This window comes from Felis catus, chromosome E3 (genome assembly GCF_018350175.1).
Source record: "Felis catus isolate Fca126 chromosome E3, F.catus_Fca126_mat1.0, whole genome shotgun sequence".
NCBI lineage: Eukaryota > Metazoa > Chordata > Mammalia > Carnivora > Felidae > Felis > Felis catus.
Genome location: NC_058383.1, coordinates 4,038,627 through 4,058,682, shown reverse-complemented (window position 1 = coordinate 4,058,682; position 20,056 = coordinate 4,038,627). Strand labels below are relative to the sequence as shown.

General features: G+C 47.4%; 2 protein-coding genes and 1 long non-coding RNA gene across 5 annotated transcripts in view; 1 reads left to right on the top strand and 2 right to left on the bottom strand.

The window, feature by feature from the left end:
* The window catches only part of WIPI2 (WD repeat domain, phosphoinositide interacting 2), a 39,464-nt gene extending 34,729 nt beyond the window's left edge, over window positions 1-4,735 (bottom strand). Inside the window, exon 1 of one of the 3 annotated variants that reach the window (XM_023247106.2) lies at window positions 4,480-4,735. In XM_023247106.2, coding sequence (XP_023102874.1) covers window positions 4,480-4,553 — 74 coding nt within the window. In that variant the 5' untranslated portion in view covers window positions 4,554-4,735. The remainder of the gene's footprint in view (window positions 1-4,479) is intronic. The other 2 variants (XM_023247105.2, XM_023247107.2) reach the window with 2 other exon arrangements.
* A 98-nt stretch (window positions 4,736-4,833) lies between these two features.
* Window positions 4,834-20,024, top strand: LOC123382496. Its single transcript, XR_006590937.1, has 4 exons — window positions 4,834-4,934; window positions 5,700-5,770; window positions 7,929-8,012; window positions 19,523-20,024. It is a non-coding gene; the product is annotated as an uncharacterized LOC123382496 (long non-coding RNA).
* On the bottom strand, window positions 6,458-7,049 carry LOC123382495 (NADH dehydrogenase [ubiquinone] 1 beta subcomplex subunit 1-like). Its single transcript, XM_045047412.1, has one exon. It carries the CDS (start codon window positions 6,720-6,722, stop codon window positions 6,471-6,473), a length of 252 nt encoding a protein of 83 aa, XP_044903347.1. The 5' UTR covers window positions 6,723-7,049; the 3' UTR covers window positions 6,458-6,470.
* Window positions 20,025-20,056: the final 32 nt, after the last annotated feature.

The window sequence follows — 20,056 nt, the reverse complement described above, 5'->3', positions numbered from 1 at the left end:
GCCTGACCATACAATGGCAGACATATTAATGGGAGAGGCACAGTAACAAGGAAGTTTGAAATTCCCTTATTAAATAACCTTATCCCCCAATAAATGTTTGTGTAGTTTTGTTTTTTTTTTTAAGGTAACACAATGAGATCTTTTACTGCCGAAGGAAAAAAACCAGCTTACTATCCTAGAAAAAAGGTTATATTTACTCAGTCCCACGTTTCAACACCACAGCCCGGCCTTCAACCGTGCCTGGTGTCAAAATCCAGAGACCCTGTTATATAGTCTTGAGACGAGGCCTAAGTCCTTTGCCAGGATGGGAGAGTGAGTGCTTGTGAGACATGCTGAGGGCCAATCCTCTTTATTTTCACCACACCCCCCTTTATTCCACTTCTAGAGCTTCCCTAGGCTGCCAATCCTGAGCCTTTTGGGGATTCTGCAGTTTATGCCAGGTTGGCTCTCTGCTTTCTCCACCAGCAATCCGGGATCACCTTCCTGTACTACTTGCTAGCTTCTAGAATGTTGCTAGTGACTCCTTCCTCATTCTCCCTATCCTATGGCTTTCAGTCTCTTAAAATATTTTTTGAGGGGCGCCTGGATGGCTGTCAGGCTCAGTCGGTTGAGCGACTGGCCAACTCCTGATCTTGGCTCAGGTCATGATCTCAAGGTTCCGGAGGTGGAGCCCCTCGTCAGGCCGGTGTGGACAGCCTGCTTGGGAAGCTCTCTCCGCTCCTTCCTTGCTTCCCCCTCTCCCCACGGTAAATAAATAAGCTTAAATATATATCTTTGGGTAATTCGTTGACTGACATTTCAGTAGGGTTTTGGGAGGGGCCAAAACAAATGCCTCGTGTGATGCACCATCTTTAACTGCAAGTCTATCACTGAATTGAAACTTGAGCGCTCAATATCTACAAGATAGTGAATTTCCACTAAACAAAGCGTGAATCAGATCTTTCTCTTAACTCCTTTTTCTTTCGTAAACTCTTACCAATAGTTAGTCCCGAAAGGCTTTCCCTTCCTACTATCTTACTTGATTAGAGTGAGGTGGCAACAGTCCACACGCATAAAAAGGAACCCAAGGAGGACACCTCGTAGACCCTGGGGCCCTACTTAGTAAGTCTGCTCCACAGCAGGCTCTTCCCGCAGCTCCCAGCATTTCCACCGCAGGCCTCCAGCTGGTTCGCCCTGATGCCTTGACAACTCAATAGCAGCCGAGCAGAATTCATCTTTTGCCCCAAACCGAGTCCCCATAATGGAATCACTGTTCACACTAGACCCAAACCAGAGACTTGGGAGTAACCTGAACTTCCCTGCACCATGCCTCTCCCACGGGTCACACCAAGTCCTGATGGCTGACTAGTCTTTTCTCCACGGGCCACTGCTGTTGGACAATATCCTCCTGGGTGACTGTCCTGCCCTCCTCCAACACTCCCTCTAGCTGACAGAATGGCCTAAAACTTTAAGGTTGAAGGATCCTTAAAGACCATCTACAATCAAGCCTCTCGATTTACTGATGAGAAAAAAGTGGAGAGAAGTGACTTTCCCAGAATAACAACTGTAACTGTAGGAGAAACTCAGTTAAACAAGCATCTCTATAATTTTCTGGACACTAACAACTTCAATCCTGTCAACAGGAGACTGGGAGAATCAAGTCCCTTTCTTTCTTCTACCCCTTTTTGAAGTGTAGTTTAAAAAGGACATCGCCAAATCACAGATTTCCCACTAGACGAGCGGCATCCACTGGAGGAATTTAGTCCTTGACATTTCCATTTCAGGGATACTCTTACTAGTTTGTTAACTTCAATTTCAAAAGCCAAAAATTCCTCCAAAGTAAACCGTTCAAACGGTTACTTTCAGAAACCAGCATTGGAACTAACCAGTTAATAGCGAGATGACTGAAAACAACTGTTCTCAGTGCCTCTTTCACTGCTCTAAGTAAAAAATAAACAAACAAATAGTAAAAAAACAAAAACAAAAACAAAAACAAAGCACTTCTTCATACTTTTAGGATGAGAATCCTAGGAAAATTAACACAATATTTGAAACCATATTACTAGTACAAAAAGCAGGACAGATAGTTTGGTGTACAGGGAATATTCTTTTGTTAAGCATTATTGTGTAACATACATGTATTCTATTAAGTGAAATTGCTTCCAGATTTTCTCACTGAACACAGTGAATGTGGATCCTAGACCGACAACCTTTGTCTTGTGAAAAACTGTGTTCTTCTATTAAATTCTGGAGACGGGTAAAGGAGACAAAGGGGTAAACTGTACAGCCTTTCCTCATAAACATGTCTGTTTCTTCAAGACAAATTAGTCATTTTAATCAATGATTAAATCCTATCTTCCCATTTCTTAATAATTTACTATAATCCTATCCTACTATTTCTCAACAGTTTACATTCATAGTATATCAAGGTTTCTGGCAAATCCAAATTATGACACAGAAACCTCCTGAACTTTCAGACTCACTGAGGAGTGAGGAAGCACGTGACTTCCAAGTGTGAAAAGGTCTAACTTCAGGCCAGACTGACATTTTCTATTGTGTATGTAATTTGAAAGCCCATTTGAAATAACAGCCAAAGAGAATATGTTCTCATATTTGATTTCCTTTCAGCATAAATGATAAATAGTGAAAAGCTGGAAAAAAAAAATGGTAGAAAACGTTTTGGAAATTCTCTAACTTATACAAGACATAAAAACCCAGAAAGCTACCGTTTCTTAACCGATCTCAAAACACTAAGGGCTTGGGGCACCTGGGTGGCTCAGTCGGTTGAGCGTCCGACTTCGGCTCCGGTCATGATCTCACAGTCTGTGAGTTCGAGCCCCGCACTGGGCTCTGTGCTGACAGCTCAGAGCCTGGAGCCTGCTTTGGATTCTGTGTCTCCCTCTCTCTCTGCTCCTCCCCCACTTGCGATCTGTCTGTCTCTGTCTCAAAAATAAAAACATTAAAAAAAAATTTAAAAACAAAAAACACTAAGGGCTTAACAATCAATCTCAGTTTGAAATGTTCTATTCGCTTCCTGGGTTCACATAACATAGTCTATCCCGGTCACAACCACTGGCAACAGGTTATTCAAAATGCTTTTGCTGTGCTGGTTTTTACTCACGTGGAACACTAAGCGTTTGGCAGTTTTAATCTTTAAAGACTGCTACAGTATGATGCCTAGATTCACCATCCTCAAAATCCTACTTTTTAGGTAGAGAAGACAGTGGCAGAGTGGGAAGGGCAGGGGAAGACACTCGGGCCTGCCCACACTCCACAGTAACCAACTCTAGGATCCAGGCACAGCTCTGAGCCTTTGTGAACTTCAGTTTCCTCATCTGCACGTGGGAAAAGGTGATCTGCTTCCTTCTAACCTCAGCGCAGTCCCACTGCCGGGCCACCCGGCACTAACCTCACAATTCTGGGGAGGCGCTACCGAGTACCCGCTGCATGCCACGGACTTGATGCCTGCTTGCCATTCTACAATGAACTCTTCCATTAAAAAAAAATAAAAAATATCTCATTTTCTACTTTGCTGACTCCATTCCGCCAGCAACAACTCGACCAACTACTTACTATGAAGCCAATGACCCATTCCTCCTCACTTACATCACTTCCTCTTACTCACTTCCCAAGATGGCTCTCCTCCCTTCCACAGCTCCTTCCTTCTCCAGAAACTTCATCTAGTAACTATCCTCACAGGTCACCGAGACAGCCTCTGAAGAATCAGCTTCAAACCCATAGGCGTTTGGACAAACAGCGTTCCAAATCCATGGGTTGGCATCAGTGGGCCTCTCTTTCCCTAAGGATGGGCCCGTTCCCTGAAGCACCAAGACTCCTCAGGTATTTCTCTGCCACATCCCCCTTGACTCAGTTTCTCCCCAGATCAGAGGCCAGGATTAAGGCTAAGTTTGTTTCTTGCTCGGGCAGGACATCGAAGTTACCTAAAAAAAGAACAACGAGACAAGAAGAAAGGGAAAGAAAGGAAAAGGGCACTAAGATAATGAAGAGACAAGGAGAAGGGCCTGAAGAGACAAGAAGGACCTGAAGAGGGGAAAGAGTGGGGGGAAGAGGGCCGAGGGAGAAGGGCAGGTGGGATACGAGGAAGAAACCCACGCTCACTGCTCCAGAAGCGGCTGGGACAACAAGTCAAGGCACAAAGTTCTGCCCCAACTTTGTGAGAAGGGAGGTCCCAAAAGGTAAAGCAACCTATCCGTCGGTGGGTGAAAAGCCTCCTTATCTCCATCACTTTCCCCGCCCAGGGATCGCAGCTCCAGCGCAGAGCCCGGAGGGTCCCCGAGGGCAGCGCCCCTCCCTCCACGCTCCAGGCCCGCCCCCGGGGACGCCCCCGCCCGCCCCGGCCTCCACCCCGAACCTCCAGGCCGAATCTCCGGCCCTGAACCCGGCCTCAGGCTCCCGCCCGCCCCGGCCCCGGCCCCGGCCCTCGGACCCGGCCCCCCGCCCGGCCCCAGGCCTCGGGCCCCAACCCCCGCCCGGCCTTACGTGTTGTCCTGGTTGAAGTTGGCGAAGAGCAGCTGGCCGGCGCCGGCCTCGCCGCTCTGACTCGCCAGGTTCATGGTGGGCGCGCGGCGGGCGGGCGGGAGGGTGGCCCCGGCCGAGGGCTCGCGCGCGGGAGGGCGAGTCGGGTGCGCTCAGGGTCGGCGCCTGGCCCCGCTCGCCGCCTCGCTGGCCGCAGCTGGCTGCCCGGGGATCAACCGCCGCCTCATCCCGTGCCCGCTCTTGTTTATGCTCAGGAGCCGGGACGCCCTGCGCGCCGGCGCGGCCCCGCCTCCTCGGCGCACGGCCTCTCAGGGCGCAGGCGTATTGCGGAGGTCCCGCCCCTTCATCTCCGGCCAGGGCTGGGGTTCCGGTCGAACACGCGCACGCGTGGGGACGCGCAGGGGCGCGCCGGGCAGGGCTAGCTGGCGTACGGAGGACGGCGCATGCGTAAGGGAAAAGTGAGTCCCTATGGTTTTATTAATATTAAAAGTGTCCGCTGTGCGCCTGTCCTTGCGCTAAGGATTTATGTGCAGCATCTTATTTGATGCTTCTGGCAGGCCTACATAGAGACTATTGCGTCCCCACTTTACAGATTTGAAAACTGAGGCTCAGAAGTGTTAACCTATTCGCCAAGTGTTCAATCTGAGAATTGTAACCCCGTTCTTTCCCTGAGGCGCCCGCTTTCTGGATCCGTGACGGGTTCAATCATATTTACGAGACACCTTCCATGTAAACTAAATGGGCCTCCCTCCCCTCAGAGAAGTTACCCCGGAACACAATTACAAGCCGGAGTACAAGAGAGCACATGATGAGGTCACTCAACCTAGACTTAAGGGACAGGGAATGTGCAGTCAGAGAAGGCTTCCTGGAGGAGGTACGACCTGAAGTTTGAATAGTAGGTAACCTACAGAAGCATTCTGTATGGCAAAGGTTCAGAGGTGAGAGTGTGTCCAAGGGAACGCTCTGCTCAGCGTGTCTAAGCTTAGAGTGGGGTGATGGACACAAGATTGGGCTTGTGAAACTGGAAGTGGCCAAATCGAGCGGGGTGTTGTTAAGATACATTAAGCAAGAGCCTGAACATTATCTAAACAACGGGTTGCCATTGAAAACACTTAGGCAGGAGAATGGCACAATTCAATCTGTGCGCAGGGAAGCTAATTTTTAGCCCAGAGTCAAGAATGCGTTGCAAATCCTTGAGGAAACAATGGTCCTTTCCTTTAAAGGTGCTGGCTCTCCTACCTCCCACCGAACTCAAAAACTAGTTTGAGATGGATTGTGGACGTACTCGTGAAAGGTAAAACAGTCAAGTTTCTGGAAGAAAACGTAGGAGAATGCCTTGATGGCTCTGGAGTAAATGAAGTCTCCCAAATGAGTACTTTAAAAAGTACTAACCACAAAATAAAACGTTAATCTTCATCAAAACGGAGAGCAACTGCTCAGGGCGCCTGGGGGGCTCGTCAGTTAAGTGCCTGACTCTTGGTTTCGGCTCAGGTGGTGATCTCACGTTATTGAGATCTAGCCACCCTGCTTGGGTTTCTCTCTCTCTCTCTCTCTCTCTCTCTACCCCTCCCCAGCTCACTCGTGCTCTCTTTCTCTCTCTCTCAAAAATAAATAAACTTTATGGGGCACCTGGCTGCTCAGTCGGTTAAGCAGCCAACTTCAGCTCAGGTCATGATCTCGCCGGCCGTGAGTTCCAGCCCCGCGTCCGGCTCTGTGCTGTCAGCTTGGAGCCTGGAGCCTGCTTTGGATTCTGGGTCTCCCTCTCTCTCTGCCCCTGTCCCACTCATGGTCTGTCTCTCTCGCTCTCAAAAATAAAGAAACAAATAAATAAACTTTAAAAACAACTTCTCGTCAAGACAGGTCAAGAAGGCAAGCCTCAGAATGAGTGGGGTACATAAGCTTTCAATACATACACTTGAAATACATTTTGAAAATAGTGTGTTTTTATTTCCTAATTTTTTTAAGATAAACATTCTTTATTTCAGTCACAGCCTTTATTTCCAGGTGACTTCTTCACTGGGTCTCAATTCCCTTTTAAGCAACACACTCTTGTTCTGGAAGGCAGTTAGTTTTTCATCATTCTTTTTGTCTAGATAACATCCAAGGACAAATCCCACGGGTACAAGTGTATGTACCCAGTGGTCACAAACAATCTGAATTACGTTCATCACGGATGCTGCGCCCTTGGTGCCAAAAAACGGCTCCACGGCCAAGGGCAACGGCGAGCTCAGCCCTGTTGTACACATTGTTGACAAAGGACTTCTTTCCAGAACGTTAGAAGAATTTCTACAAATCAATGAGGAAAATACCAACTCATTTTTGGGTACTTGAGCATGGTACTTCAGAAAATATCAAAACGGCTAATGAGCACCTGAGAAGGTGATCATCGTTAATACTCATCAAGAAAATGCAAATTAAGAGCAAATGAGATACTACAAGCATCCACCTGTTAAAATCAAATACAAATGGAGACCAGACTCGAAAATTCTGAGTTGACAACGCCAGTGTCGTCATACAAGCAAAGCTTAATTTAGCTTATTTTGCAAGACTAGCAAAAGCTAACTTGACCTTGCTTGTGCCTCTGAAAATCACAAGCGAAACCAAAGTAGTTCCCCAAAGTTGATGTGAGGCGACCACCAGCAAATTTCCTTTTAGTTCAGAAGATTCTAATACTGTACCCAATCGCTAAAGAGCAGTCATTGCTTCCACGCTCCACACTCTAGCAGCTGCTCTATGATGCTATACCTCCGAGCCTCATTCTGTGTTTTGGTGTGAGTGCTCCTCGTTTGCAAACTGTCTTTTTGGTGGGTGCACCATAAACTTCTAACTATTACTTCAGCAATTCACTGATTTTCTTTTTTTAAGTTTATTTATTTTTGAGGGAGAGAGACAGAATGCGAGCAGGGGAGGGGCAGAGAGAGAGGGAGACCCAGGATCCGAGGCAGGCTCCAGGCTCTGAGCTGTCAGCACAGAGCCCGACGTGCTAGAACTCACAAACCCCAAGATCATGGCCTGAGCCGAAGTTGGACGCTTAACCCACCCTGAGCCACCCAGGCACCCCGATTTTCTTTTTTGGTTCTGAACTTTTGACATAATGTGTCGGCTAAAATTAAAATGATCGACAATGCAAAGTGTAGACAATAATTGCAGAGCAACTGGAACTCTCATAACACTGTGAGGAAAAGTCTTAAATGGCTAGACTCCGCGCCCCTGGCTGGCTCAGGCGGCAGAGCAGTGACTCTTGATCTTGGGGTTGTAAGTTCGAGCCCCACGTTGACTGTAGAGATCACTTCAATATAAAATCTTTTTTAAAAAATGAATTGTTAGAATCACCTTGGAAACCCCATTTGACAGTATTTACTAAAGTTAAACATACATATTCCCTGTGACTCAGACAGTTCACTTCTAGGTATATGTACTCAGTGGTAACTAATGCATATTTTCCCCAAAAGGCAGGTATAGGAACGCTCACAGCTGCTTTACTCGTCATAATCGCAAACTGGAGATAACCCAAACATTCATCTACAGCAGAATGAGTAAGTAAATGGTGGTACATTCATACAGAAGAATACTACAGACCAATTAAAAGGCCATACGCATATGAGTGAATCTCACAGATACAATACTGAGTTTAAAAAGCCAGATGCAAAAGAATATATGAGGCCCTGTGTGGCTCAGTCAGTTAAGCGTCCGACTCTTGATTTCGGCTTAGGTTATGATCTCATGGTTCATAGGATTGAGCCCACATCAGCCTTCATGCTGACAGTATGGAGCCTGCTTGGGATTCTCTCTCTCTCTCTCTCTCTCTCTCTCTCTCTCTCCCCCTCCGCTGCTTGTGCTTTGTCTCTGAGAATAAATAAACTTAAAAAAAAGGGGGCACCTGGGTGGCTCAATCATTTAAGCATTCAACTTCGGTTCAGGTCACAATCTCACGGTTTGTGAGTTCGAGCCCCACGTCAGGCTCAGTGCTGACGGCCCAGAGCCTGGAGCCTGCTTTGGATTCTGTGTCTTCCTCTTCTCTTTGCCCCTCCCCTGCTCGCATTCTGTCTTTCTCTCTCTCTCAAAAATAAACATTAAAAAAAAAAGGATATATACTGTATGAGTCCATTTATATGAAGTCAAAAATAGGCAGAGTAGTGGTTACCTCTGGCGGGGGATTGGGTCGGAGGGGACATGAGGGGAACCAGCTGGAGTGCTGGAGCTGCCCTATGTCTTGATTTCGGTGGTTGGCTACATGGGCATGGACATGTGTAAATGTATAAATACACGTATGTGAATGCCCATATAGCCGATCGCCAATCACCAGAAGTCAAGATGTAACACAGGAGCGATGTCTTTAGTGGTGTATCTATCAGTTGGCACAGTTTCCTACGGACCATTATTTTTGAACAGAGCCACATAAAGAGGTGCCTGAAGAAATCTCCTGGGTTCTCGACACAGTTCTTGGCTTCATTTGGAAAAGCCACCCGGTTTCCCCTCGTTCATCGGAATCTATCACTTCATCCAGGATAGTAACTTCTATCGGTTCAGCAAGTGAGGATTTCCAAATGGCCAGAGGGTCGACTCAGTTTCCAATCTACCTGAACCATGAGTCTGTTCCCTGGAGTAGTAGCGGTCCTTTGGGTACTACAACCTCAAAATCCAGTGAGCCCAGGGGTGTGTGGATGGAAACAAAACATTTTCAGTGGATTATTCTTTGTCACATGCAAGAAGACCCTACCACCTCCACTCCCAGTTTGCAGGCATGTATTGCCTACTGTGGAATGACAACCCAACCCCACAGGGTGTGGTCTCTTAGCTGGTGCCACAACTAAACCTTCAGTAAGCCATTCTGCCATCTCTCTAGGCAATAGGGCACATGATAAGGACGGTGAATTCCAAGGGCATGAGCACACTGTCAAAGCTTCCTCACCACCGTGTGAACTTCCGGTCAGAAGAGATGGGGTACGAACTGGATAACCCTCTTAAAAATGGTCACCTCCCTACTTTCTTCTATTCCCCATCCCTCTCCTTGCTCTCTGTCTCTAATAGTACTTATCACTTTCCGATGGACCACAAAACGCCCCCTCCTGACCAGAACATAATCCTCCACTGAGGGAGGATTTTTGTCTGTATCGGTCACTGTGCGATCCCATTCCCTAGAATGCTAGAACTTGGTCCTTGAACAACTCAGCTCTGGGCTTCCGTTCCTGCGGGCCAGAATGGGCTGGCGCTCAGGGCTGCTACCCACCCGCCCAGATTTTGATTCCCTGCTCTATGATCTGGGAGATGTTGGGAACCACGGACAAGCGTTGCTGGGGAGCAGACTGGGATTGCGCCAAAGAGCTTGACCTGCGTGTGACTCAGAAATGCACCCTCGTGTCCCAGCTCTCCTGGGGAGGACATGAGCTGACATTCCTGATGGCAGACAGAGCAGGAAGGATGCTCTCCTGAGCTTCTGTCATCGCTGCTTCCCTCCCTCCTGTCAACCTTAGAACAGAACCATCATCTGCCGGTGCTCAAAAAACTCCCCAAGTATTCTTCTTATGTGCAACGTTCAGAGATGAGCAATCCTCCCACAGGCGAGTTCCTAAATAAACCCGTGGGTTAAACAGCTGGCACGGAGGAGGGAACTAAGGGCTGAGTGAAAGGGTGCTGGAGCGCACCTTGCATGAGGTGAGGCAGTGGGAGAGAGGTCGGGATACGCACCACACCGAAATCGCACAGGCATACCGAGATTCGGATCCTGGTTCCGATTCTCACGAGCTGCGCCTCATCAGGTGAGCCACGTAACCTCTCCGAGCATGTTTCCTCAACAATAACAAGGGCTAGAATAATTCACCTCTGGAGAATGCTGTGGGGGTTGAATGGGTGGGAAGGAAGCCCTTCCAGAATAGTGGAGCAAGAATCTCTGAAAACCATTCCTCCATGAAGGCAAAGAGAACGCTGGCAAAAATGATCAAAATCAACCTTTTCGGAACTCTGGAAATTAACAGCAAAAGGCTTGCAACCATCTAAGAAGCTTTCGTTCAAACAAAACAGCCGCGTCTCAGCGACAGCAGTGAGATTTGTGGCTTTTTAATTTTCCCTAATCTCATCTCTCTATCCAAGATCCATGGTAGCCTTAAAGATCAGCAGCCTTACAACTGTGATGGATGTAAAAACAAACAGCCTAGTGGTCACTGGAGGCGGGCAGAAAGGGCTTGGAGCTCCCCCAAAAGCCCCATCCCCAGAGAATGGTCACTATTTGACCTGCCTGATAGTTTGCTGAAAAAGTCCCTTTCAGAGCTTGTCTTCATTTGATCCAAGAGTTTGCCAGCTCATCCCCAAGACATTTGACCGAAACAATCATTGGCAATTGTATTCTATTGTATTGCAACTGCCTTGAGGTTACCAGTTAGGGCGAACAAGGGACTAAGCAAAACCAAAACTGAAACACACAAAAAACAAATCCTTGAAAGGAACGTCTGGGGGATGAGATGTCCATAAGAAGCTTTGAAATGCTCCTGGCATATTCCTGAGAGTCCACAAAAAACTGTGAGATGCACAAAGAAACGGGAAAGTATGGCCCCCGAACAGGGGGAAAAGTTATTGCCTTTGAAGGGACCCAGAGGGTAGGTTTAGTGAACAAAGATTTGAAAGCATCTATTACAAATAAATTCAAAAAACCGAAAGAAACCATACTTGAAGAATTATGAGACGGGTATGATGACCGTGTCTCACCAAAGAGAATCTCAATAAAGAGACAGAAATCATAGAAATCTGTTCAGAAAATACTAGAGGCCGTCAGGCTGAAGTGAAGCCATGGAGGACAGTAACTCAAAACCACATGAAGAAATACAGAGCACTTGTAAAGCTACAACGGAGGTAAATACAGAGATAGCCTGAATGTATTGCGCTGGTAACTCTTCTTCTATTTGACTTGAAAAACAATGGCATAAAAATAATTAGAATGTTGTATTGATGGACTTCACCTGTATAAAGATGTATGAAGATGATGATTCAGTAAAAAGGTCTTTTTCTTTTAGCACTGCTCAACAGTTTTCCATATAGAGGCCTTGCAGTTCGTTGGTTAAACTCATTCCTTAGTATTTTATTCTTTTTGATGCAAGCATAAATGGATTTTTTGTTAGTTTCATTTCAGGTTACTCATTGCTAGCATAGAAAAACTCTTGATTTTCATATATTGTTCTGGTATTACCCCAATAGTTTTGTTTCAGCGGATTCCTTAAAATTTTCTGTATACACTAGCACATTATCTGCAAATAGGTTTTACTCCTTCCTTTCTAATATGGAGGCCTTTTATTTCTTTTACCTTGGCACACGTCTCTGGCCAGTTGTCCCAGCTAAAACCCTTAGCAGAGTGTTGAAGAAAAGTGGCAAGAGCAGACATCTTTGCTTATTCCTGATCCTGGAGGGAAAACGTTGCGTCTTCCACCATTAAGTATGAGGTTAGCTCATGAGTTTTTTGTAGATGCTCTTTATCATGTGGGTGAAATTTCCTTCTATTCCTAGCGGTTGAGTTTTATCACGAAAGGTGGTTAGGTTTTGTTAAAAGCATTTCTGCAGCTATAGGATGATCATGTGGTTTCTGTTCTTTATTCTATTAACATAGTATATTACATTGATCAGTTATCTTTCTTCCTTTCTTCCTTTCTTTCTTTCTTTCTGAGAGAGAGAGAGAGAAAGAGAAAAAGAGAGAATGTGTGCACAAGGGGAGGAGAGGGGCAGAGGGGGAGAGAGAGAATCTTAATCAGGCTCCTCATAGGGTCACCCAGGAGCCCTGACCAAATGGAATTTATCCCTGGAATGCAACATAAGAAAACTGATCAGGGGCACATAGGTAACTCAGTCAGTTAAGCATCCAACTCTTGATTTGGGCTCAGGTCATGATCTCACGATTGTAGGATCAAACCCTGAGTTGGGCTCCAAGCTAGATGTGTAGCCTGCTTGGGATTCTCTCCCTCTCTCTCTCTTTCTCTCTCTGCCCCTCCCCTACGTGAGCACCCTCTCTCTCTCTCTCTCTCTCTCTCTCTCTCTCTCTCTCTCTCTCAAATAAAAAAAAAATATGTTAAATTCCATTTGGTCATGGTATATAATTATTTTAATTTTCTGTCAGATACGGTTTGCTAGTATTCTCTTTTTTTTGAGAATTGTATACTAGGAATATTTTTTTTGTAGGGTTTTCTCTCCTTTTGGTATTTTTCTCTAGCTTTGTGGTAAGATAATGCTAGTCTCATAAAATGAGTTAGTAAATGTTCCCTCCTTTTCTATTTTTTGGAAGAGTTTGAGAAGAATTGATGTTAATTTGTCTGTCAATGTTTAGTAGAATTTTCCAGTGAAGCCTGTGTATAGGTCATGCTGTCTTGTTTCTTTTCATGTCTCACAATTTTTCTCGAAAACTAGACATTTTAAATAATATATTGTAGTAACTTTGGATACTGGTCCTCTGCTCCTGCCTCGGGAGATGTTATTGTTGTTGGCTTGGTAATTTGTGTATTTGTTCGGTGACTTGGTTGAACCAATTCTGAGAAGTCAATCCCACCCCTGCATCCCTCAACTCTCGGTACGCAATTTCTGATCTCCCCACTCAGATTTTTTTCCTCTCATTTTTGCCTTAAAGTTTTTTTTAAAACGTTTATTCATTTTTGAGAGACAGAGAGAGACAGAGCTTGAGCAGGGGAGGGGCAGAGAGAGAGGGACACATAGAATTGGAAGCAGGCTCCAGGTTCTGAGCTGTCAGCACAGAGCCCAACACGGGGCTCAAACCCGTGAACTGCGAGATCATGACCTGAGCAGAAGTCAGAGGCTTATCTTTCTGAGCCACCCAGGCGCCCCTTATTTTTGCTTTTTAACCTGCCTACCTGGGGACATCTCTGGCTCCGCTTAAGCGACCGATGGGTCAAAGGTTCTGTAAGGCCCTAGGTCAGTTAGATTTTTACCTGCTACTGTTGTACGTGTGGCCTAGAAGCTACTATCACAGTTCAGAGAGTTTGTTTCTGCCTTCTGTTCGGCCGGAAACTAGTAGCTCAGAGTTCTTTCTATGGTCTCTCCCAATGGGGTGGAGCCCTGGGCTTGCACACAGTCTTTCAGATGGCCAGAGTTGACTTGGATAGCATTTCAACCCCTATGGCTTGCTTGGAGCCACCACTGAGGAATAGTAGCTACTGTCCAGTATGTGTGGGTCCGAAGTTCTGGTAAGTTCCTTGTGCCATTGAGGCATCCACCTGTTTCAGCGAGAGCTGGGTGCGGCATGGGGAATGCCTTGGAGTTTACCCTGAGTGCTGTTCTGAATGCCTTGGAGTGGGTACAGTCTTCCTGATTCCCAGAGCTGTCTGCCATCCCGGGAAGGCCGTGGGAATCTGCCAGATCTCCCTCCAAGCTTGGAGTTTTCAACTCTACATGACACCAGTCTTCTCCAGCATAGCTGCTCAGCTCCTCCTCCTGGAGCCTGCCACTTCCTCTGGGCAGGACCCTGGGCCACTTCACCTGAGCCGGGTGGGGACCAGATTTTCTGGGAGTGATGCTCTTGCCCTATGAGTGAGCAGCGGGGCAGGGTGGGGTGGCCGGCCTGGTCTTCGCAGCTTCCACTGCTGTGAGTGCAGAGTGAGCTGGGATGGGGGCGACTGGGGCCCCAGTGTTCTCAGCTGTGCCCCAGAGTGAGGGCTGGGCGGAACAGGGACTGGGGACTCCAGGCCAGTCACATGGCCTGGACCAGAGTTTCTGCAGTGCGGTTGGGTCGGAGAGTGAATCTGGAGCCCTGGACTGAACTGGGGGGTGGGGGGGAGGAGAGGGAGCCCCTTTCCTTGGCTGCACCAGCCCTGGGAGGGGCTTCCGGAGCTCCATGGCTCCAGGGTGGGTGAGCCAGGGGGCGTGGCTTTTACAGAGATTTAGTAGATTTTCTTGAATGAAAGTTTCTCTATTTGCCATATGCCCTTACAAGCATTTCCAGAGGCTTTGAATGATTGGTTTTGAATATTGTCATCAGATGAATTGCTGTTTTGCTGGGGAGAGGGTCTACAAGTCCCCTTCCTCCAACATCATAGAGTTCTACAACATACCTGGGAGATATGTCCAACTTCTCCAGGGTGACAGCCTCCAATCAGGCCACCGAAGACTTTCCTCCCGTCACTGTTGAGCTCTCCCACCCTCCTGCCTGCCTTCCAGTCCATCAAACAAGTGACAGTGGCCGACCTCCTTGTTGTGGAAGCACCGAATAGCCTCTGCCTGCCTGCCCGGTGGTGGTCTCGCTCACTCCCATGGAGAGAGCATGAAAGAGAAACAAAGGACCGCCCGCCGAGGTGGGAAGGCCTTGGAAGGGAGTGGTTCCCTGACCTGCTTTGGGTTTTTCCATCACAGGAATAGTTGACCCTAACCATCTGGAACTCAGGGGAGAGGTCTAGACAGAAGAAATAAATCTAGGAGTAAAAAATGTGATGGGAAGAGAGAAGCCACAAAGTGGGACATTCTAGATACCCATCAACTGGGAAATGCTGTTTTAAAGATGGTAGGATGGCCATACAGTGGAATCCAGTAGCAAAGTGCCTTCAATCCCAGGGCCTGGAAATGTCCCCAGGGTATGCATGGTGTTAAGTGAAAACGCCAGGCTCACTTTGTGACTGGTGAGGGGAGCATCACCGGTTTTCTCTGATTGGTTCCAAGTTGGAAGTGGGGACAAACAGGAAGGAAGCTGTCAGTTATCGATGGATCCAGTGTGGCATTTGGGGCCAATGGCTACTGGGGAGGTTGTCTGACATCCTGGACTGGTTGCTGTGGGTGGTAGGTCAGAGTTCGATCCTCATTTGTGGACTGGCCACTGCCCGTTTGTATATTCAGTCTCCCACATCCTCAATGAACAGCGTAGATGCTATCTCCAAAATACAGTTAGGAACTAACCACTCCCCCTCCCCATCCCCATCAACGTCTCAGGCACCATCATCTCTGACCTTGCGGTGAGAAAAGACTTCCTTCTGGTTTCCACGCTTTCACCCTCGCCCCCTTTCAACCAATGGGAAGCACTGCTCAGAGGAACCCTAAAGGCAATGGGGTCATGGACACCCTCTCCACCCCAATACCCAATCAAATCCAATTTCTTCACCACGGTCTACAATCACCTGTTCTGTGCAATCTCTGCACCTGCTTCCATTTCACCCGGGACCACCTTCCTTCTACCAGCCCCGTCATGCTTCTTCTAATCTCTCTCTTCTCTCTTTCCCACCTTGAAGACTTTCCCTTTGCTTCCACTCTGCCCCCACCCCTGCCTCCCATCTTTCAGGTCTGAACGGAACTCAGACCAGTGCTGACCAACATCCCTGACCATCCTGGCAGCCAAATGGCCTTAATGCCATTATCCCCCTTCACAAAATGAGCAGTCATCCCTTTGTATCATGTATTCCGCTGCCGGGAATCCGTTTCCCATGATTATCTCATAGACGTCTTTTTACCATGGTTTCCTTTGAGCCAGGATCCAAACTACAGCTCTATATTATATTGGATGTATAATACATTGGATTATATTGGCTATATTATATATCCTCTGATCTTGGAAATCTCTTTTTTATCAGAACAGTCTCCCCGCTCCCAGTTTTTATGCCAGGCCATTTTTTTTGCAGGGACAGGATCTGTTGTCCTACAGATGGCCCCACATTTTGGATTCGGCTGATTACCTTCCTGTGGTTTCATGTAACACGAGGATGAGAATGTTCCTCTTATCTCTTGTACTTAGAACTAGAGGAAACACATTTTGGCAAGAGGGTATCATCTGTGATTTCCAGAGCTGGGGTCAATGGGTCAAAGCTCCGTGCATTCTACATGTTGACATGTATTGCTGAAAAGGTCGCTCTAAGTTATACCCCCAGGAAAGTGGGTGAGCAAGCTGGTTCTCTGCCCCCAGCTACTTCAAGATTGAGCCCACTCCCAGATTTGTCATTTTTAATGTGTCATGATGTGATAATTCTGCTTCTGGCCACAAGAGGCCAGCAAGGCCCAGCCATTGGACCCAAAGGGACCCTCCAAGGCCGGATCCCGGGCTTTGAACCCTCTTGGGAGGCCTGGGATCAGGGGTGCCCGGTCATCAGGGGCTGGGTAAGTGGGACAGGGATGGACGACAGCCTGGGCATGTTAGAGAAGCCCCAATGAGAGAGGGGCTGAACGTCAGAGCTGGTGATCAGCTCCTAGAAATTTGAACACTGGGTGTGCCTGGGTAACTAGGTCGGTTAAGCATCGGACTTCGGCTCAGGTCATGATCTTGTGGTTCCTGGGTTCAGGCCCCGTGTCGGGCTCTGTGTTGACAGCTCAGAGCCTGGAGCCTGCTTCAGATTCTGTGTCTTCCTCTCTCTCTGTTCCTCCCTCACTCATGCTCTGTCTCTCTCTCTCTCTAAAATGGATAAACATTAAAAAAATTAAAAAAAAGAAAATTTGAACACCGAACATTTCTAGTGTTAGTTAAAGCTTATAATCCTCACCTCTAGCAATAACTGGGCCTACGCACACCACACGCTTGTTCTTTCTCTCTCCTCCATATACGCACCCAGGTACAAACGATAGAGCCTTTTAAAAAAATTGTTATGTATATTGTAGGTCTTTTCAATTTAACTGGAAATGTAATATATTATTTAAAAAATGTTTGTAATATTTATTTATTTTTGAGAGATAGAGGGCAAGCAGGGGAGGGAGACACAGAATCCGAAGCAGGCTTCAGGCTCCGAGCTGTCAGCACAGAGCCCGACGCGGGGCTCGAGCTCACGAGTCGTGAGATCACGACCTGAGCTGAAGTCAGACGCTTAAACCGACCGAGCCACCCGGGCGCCCCCAAAATGTAATTTAAATATAGCAAAATTCACTCTTACTGAGTGTACAGTTGTGTGAGGTTTTTTTTTTAATGTTTATTTATTTATTTTTTTGGGGGGTAGCATAATTGGGGGAGGGGCAGAGAAAGAGGGAGGGGGAGAGAGAAAGAGAGAGAGAGGGAGAGAGAGAGAATCCCAAGCAGGCTCCACACTGTCAGTGCAGAGCCTGACGTGGGGCTCAAACTCACAAAGTATGAGATCGTGACCTGAGCTGAGATCAAGAGTTGGACACTTAACTGACTGAACGGCCAGGCGCCCCAGGTGTATGAGTTTTAACCGATTTATACAGCCATGGAACTACCCTTCCAAGCAGGATATAGACGTTTCATCATCCCCCCAAATTCCTTGTGTCCCTTTGTGGCCAGCTTCTGCCCACCCCTGCCTCCCAGCCCCTGGAAACCACTGAAGCCTGTACAGGGTGTGAGAAAGGAAAAGAACAATTTTCTGTGGCATATGAATTTCAGATTTCTCCAGCACCATGTGTTGAAAAGACTGTCTTTTTCTCCATTAAATTATCTTGACGTCTTTGTCAAAAATCGAAGGGCCTATTTTTAGACTCTTTACATTTTCTGCAGCTAATCTATGTGTTGCTTCTTTCCCAACGTCCGTAATGTCTTGATTACGGCAGCTTTATAGTCAATTTTGAAATCATGTAGTGTGATTTTTCCAACTTTGTTCTTCTTTCGGTATTGTGATATATATTTTTTAAAAGTTTATTTATTAAAAAAATGTTTTTAAGATTTATTCATTTTTGAGAAAGACAGAGACAGAGGGGGAGGAGCAGAGAGAGAGGGAGACACAGACTCCGAAGCAGGCTTCAGGCTCTGAGCTGTCAGCCCAGAGCAGAGGGAGACAGAATCCCGAGCAGGCTCCACCCGGTCAACACAGAGCTCCATGTGGGGCTCAAACCCACAAACCGTGAGATCATGATCTGAGCCAAAGTCGGCCGCTTAACCGACTAAGCCACCCAGGCACCCCTTGGGTTTATTTTTATTTATCTATCTATCTATTTATTTTTGAGAGAGAGAGAGAGAGCAGGGGAGGGACAGAAAGAGAGGGAGAGAGAGAATCCCAAGCAGGTTCTGCACGGTCAGTGCAGAGCCCAATGCGGGACTTGAACCCACGAACCGTTGAGATCAAGACCTGAGCAGAAATCACGAGTCGGATGTTCAGCCGACTGAGCCACCCGGCGCCCCGTTATTGTGATATCTTAATTTACAGCTTTAGAGCTGGAATCCCTGTCTTTTAGAGGTGAAAAACCTGAGGCTCAGGTAGAGGGTGTGAGTTGAGGTAACACACCTGACAGAAGCAGGAGCAGGCCTGGGCCCCCAGCCTCCTCCTTCCCCATCCAGGTGCTCTGTGAGTTGGCGACATTTAGATCAGTTGTTCCAAAGTCATAAGCCCTGGGGAAAGCACAAGCAGTACCTGTCTAGAGTTACATAACAAAAATTCAACGGAGTAAAATTCAAACATCTAGTTGGCTTTCAGAATCGATTCATGTCTCAGGCAGTATCCCCTCCAGCAAGTAGAGGGGGGCTCCGAAAGGCTCCAGGAAAGGAAAGGCGTTTAAAGACAGGGGGTAGAAAAAGGAAATTATTAGCAAAGAATCCTTTGTTTTCGGCAAGGTCACCTGGATGGGGTCTGTTCAGTAAATTTCCTAGCGCTGACTGAGAAACTCGCCACGTTTGAAAGGGTTAAAGGTTACAATTCTGGAGATTTGAAAATGCAGTTGGATATTAGGTACTAAGTCTTGGTTTACTCACTTGAGGCTCTTAACCTAAGTGATGCCATTTTTGGTCCCCTGTCTTTTTAACATTAGATTAAGTTTTGTGTTTCTTGCACTTATAAAACAAAGACAGAGTTTTGAAATCTACTTACTACATCACACCAGATTTTGCAAATATTTTGAAAATGATATTTTCTCCTTGGTGCCCCAGGGAAACTTTTTAAATGAAAAGCCGGAGGACAGTAACCTAACGTGGGGGAGTCACCTCATCCTCTAGGAAAACATTTGGTATTCCACTGATTCTTCTCCTGCTGACTTAGATTATCAGTACTGAGATTACCTGCTTGGTTGTTTTTTGTGTGTGTTTGTTTTCGCTCTGGGCTCTCCAAGTCAGTGGAGGGCCTGGATTTGAATCTGGCTTCATCCTTTAAGAGACTCTTTCCAGCCCTAACCAGTCCTTTGAACGATGCCCTTGGGCCTTCTGCAAATGCAGGTGTAACTTGGGAGCCTTTCCTCCTCCTCCGGGATTTGGACAGTCACTCCTGGGCATGCAGTGCTGAGATGAGGGGTGTCTGCAAGGCAAAGAACAGACGACCCGTGATCTGGCCCCCGCACACCTCCTTCTGCAGTCAGCTTCCTGCTCTCACCTCTGCTGCTTTGGAAGCTCAGGATGTCGATTCCTCGCTAAGTCATGAGTGGAGCAGACGAAAGCAGGGTTCGCTTGGAGGAGGTGAGAGGCTGGGACCAGAGTGCAGGGGACCCAGGGAGAGCCCGGACAGTTCAGAGCAGTGAGGCCTGGTCAGAGGAGGCGCTGGCCTCGCCCACGCCGCACCCCTTTCCCGCAGCTGTGCCCGCTGACCGGTGAATGGGACTCCCCTCTGCATCTGCTGAAGCCACTGTCCAGAGAGGCAGGGAGGGGCCCAGGGACAGGCTGGGCCCCTCGCCGCTTCTTCCCTCCCTGCCGCTGCTGTCCACCCCAAGGATAGTCACCTAATCAATCTCCTTGCGCTTAAACTCCTCTCAGAGC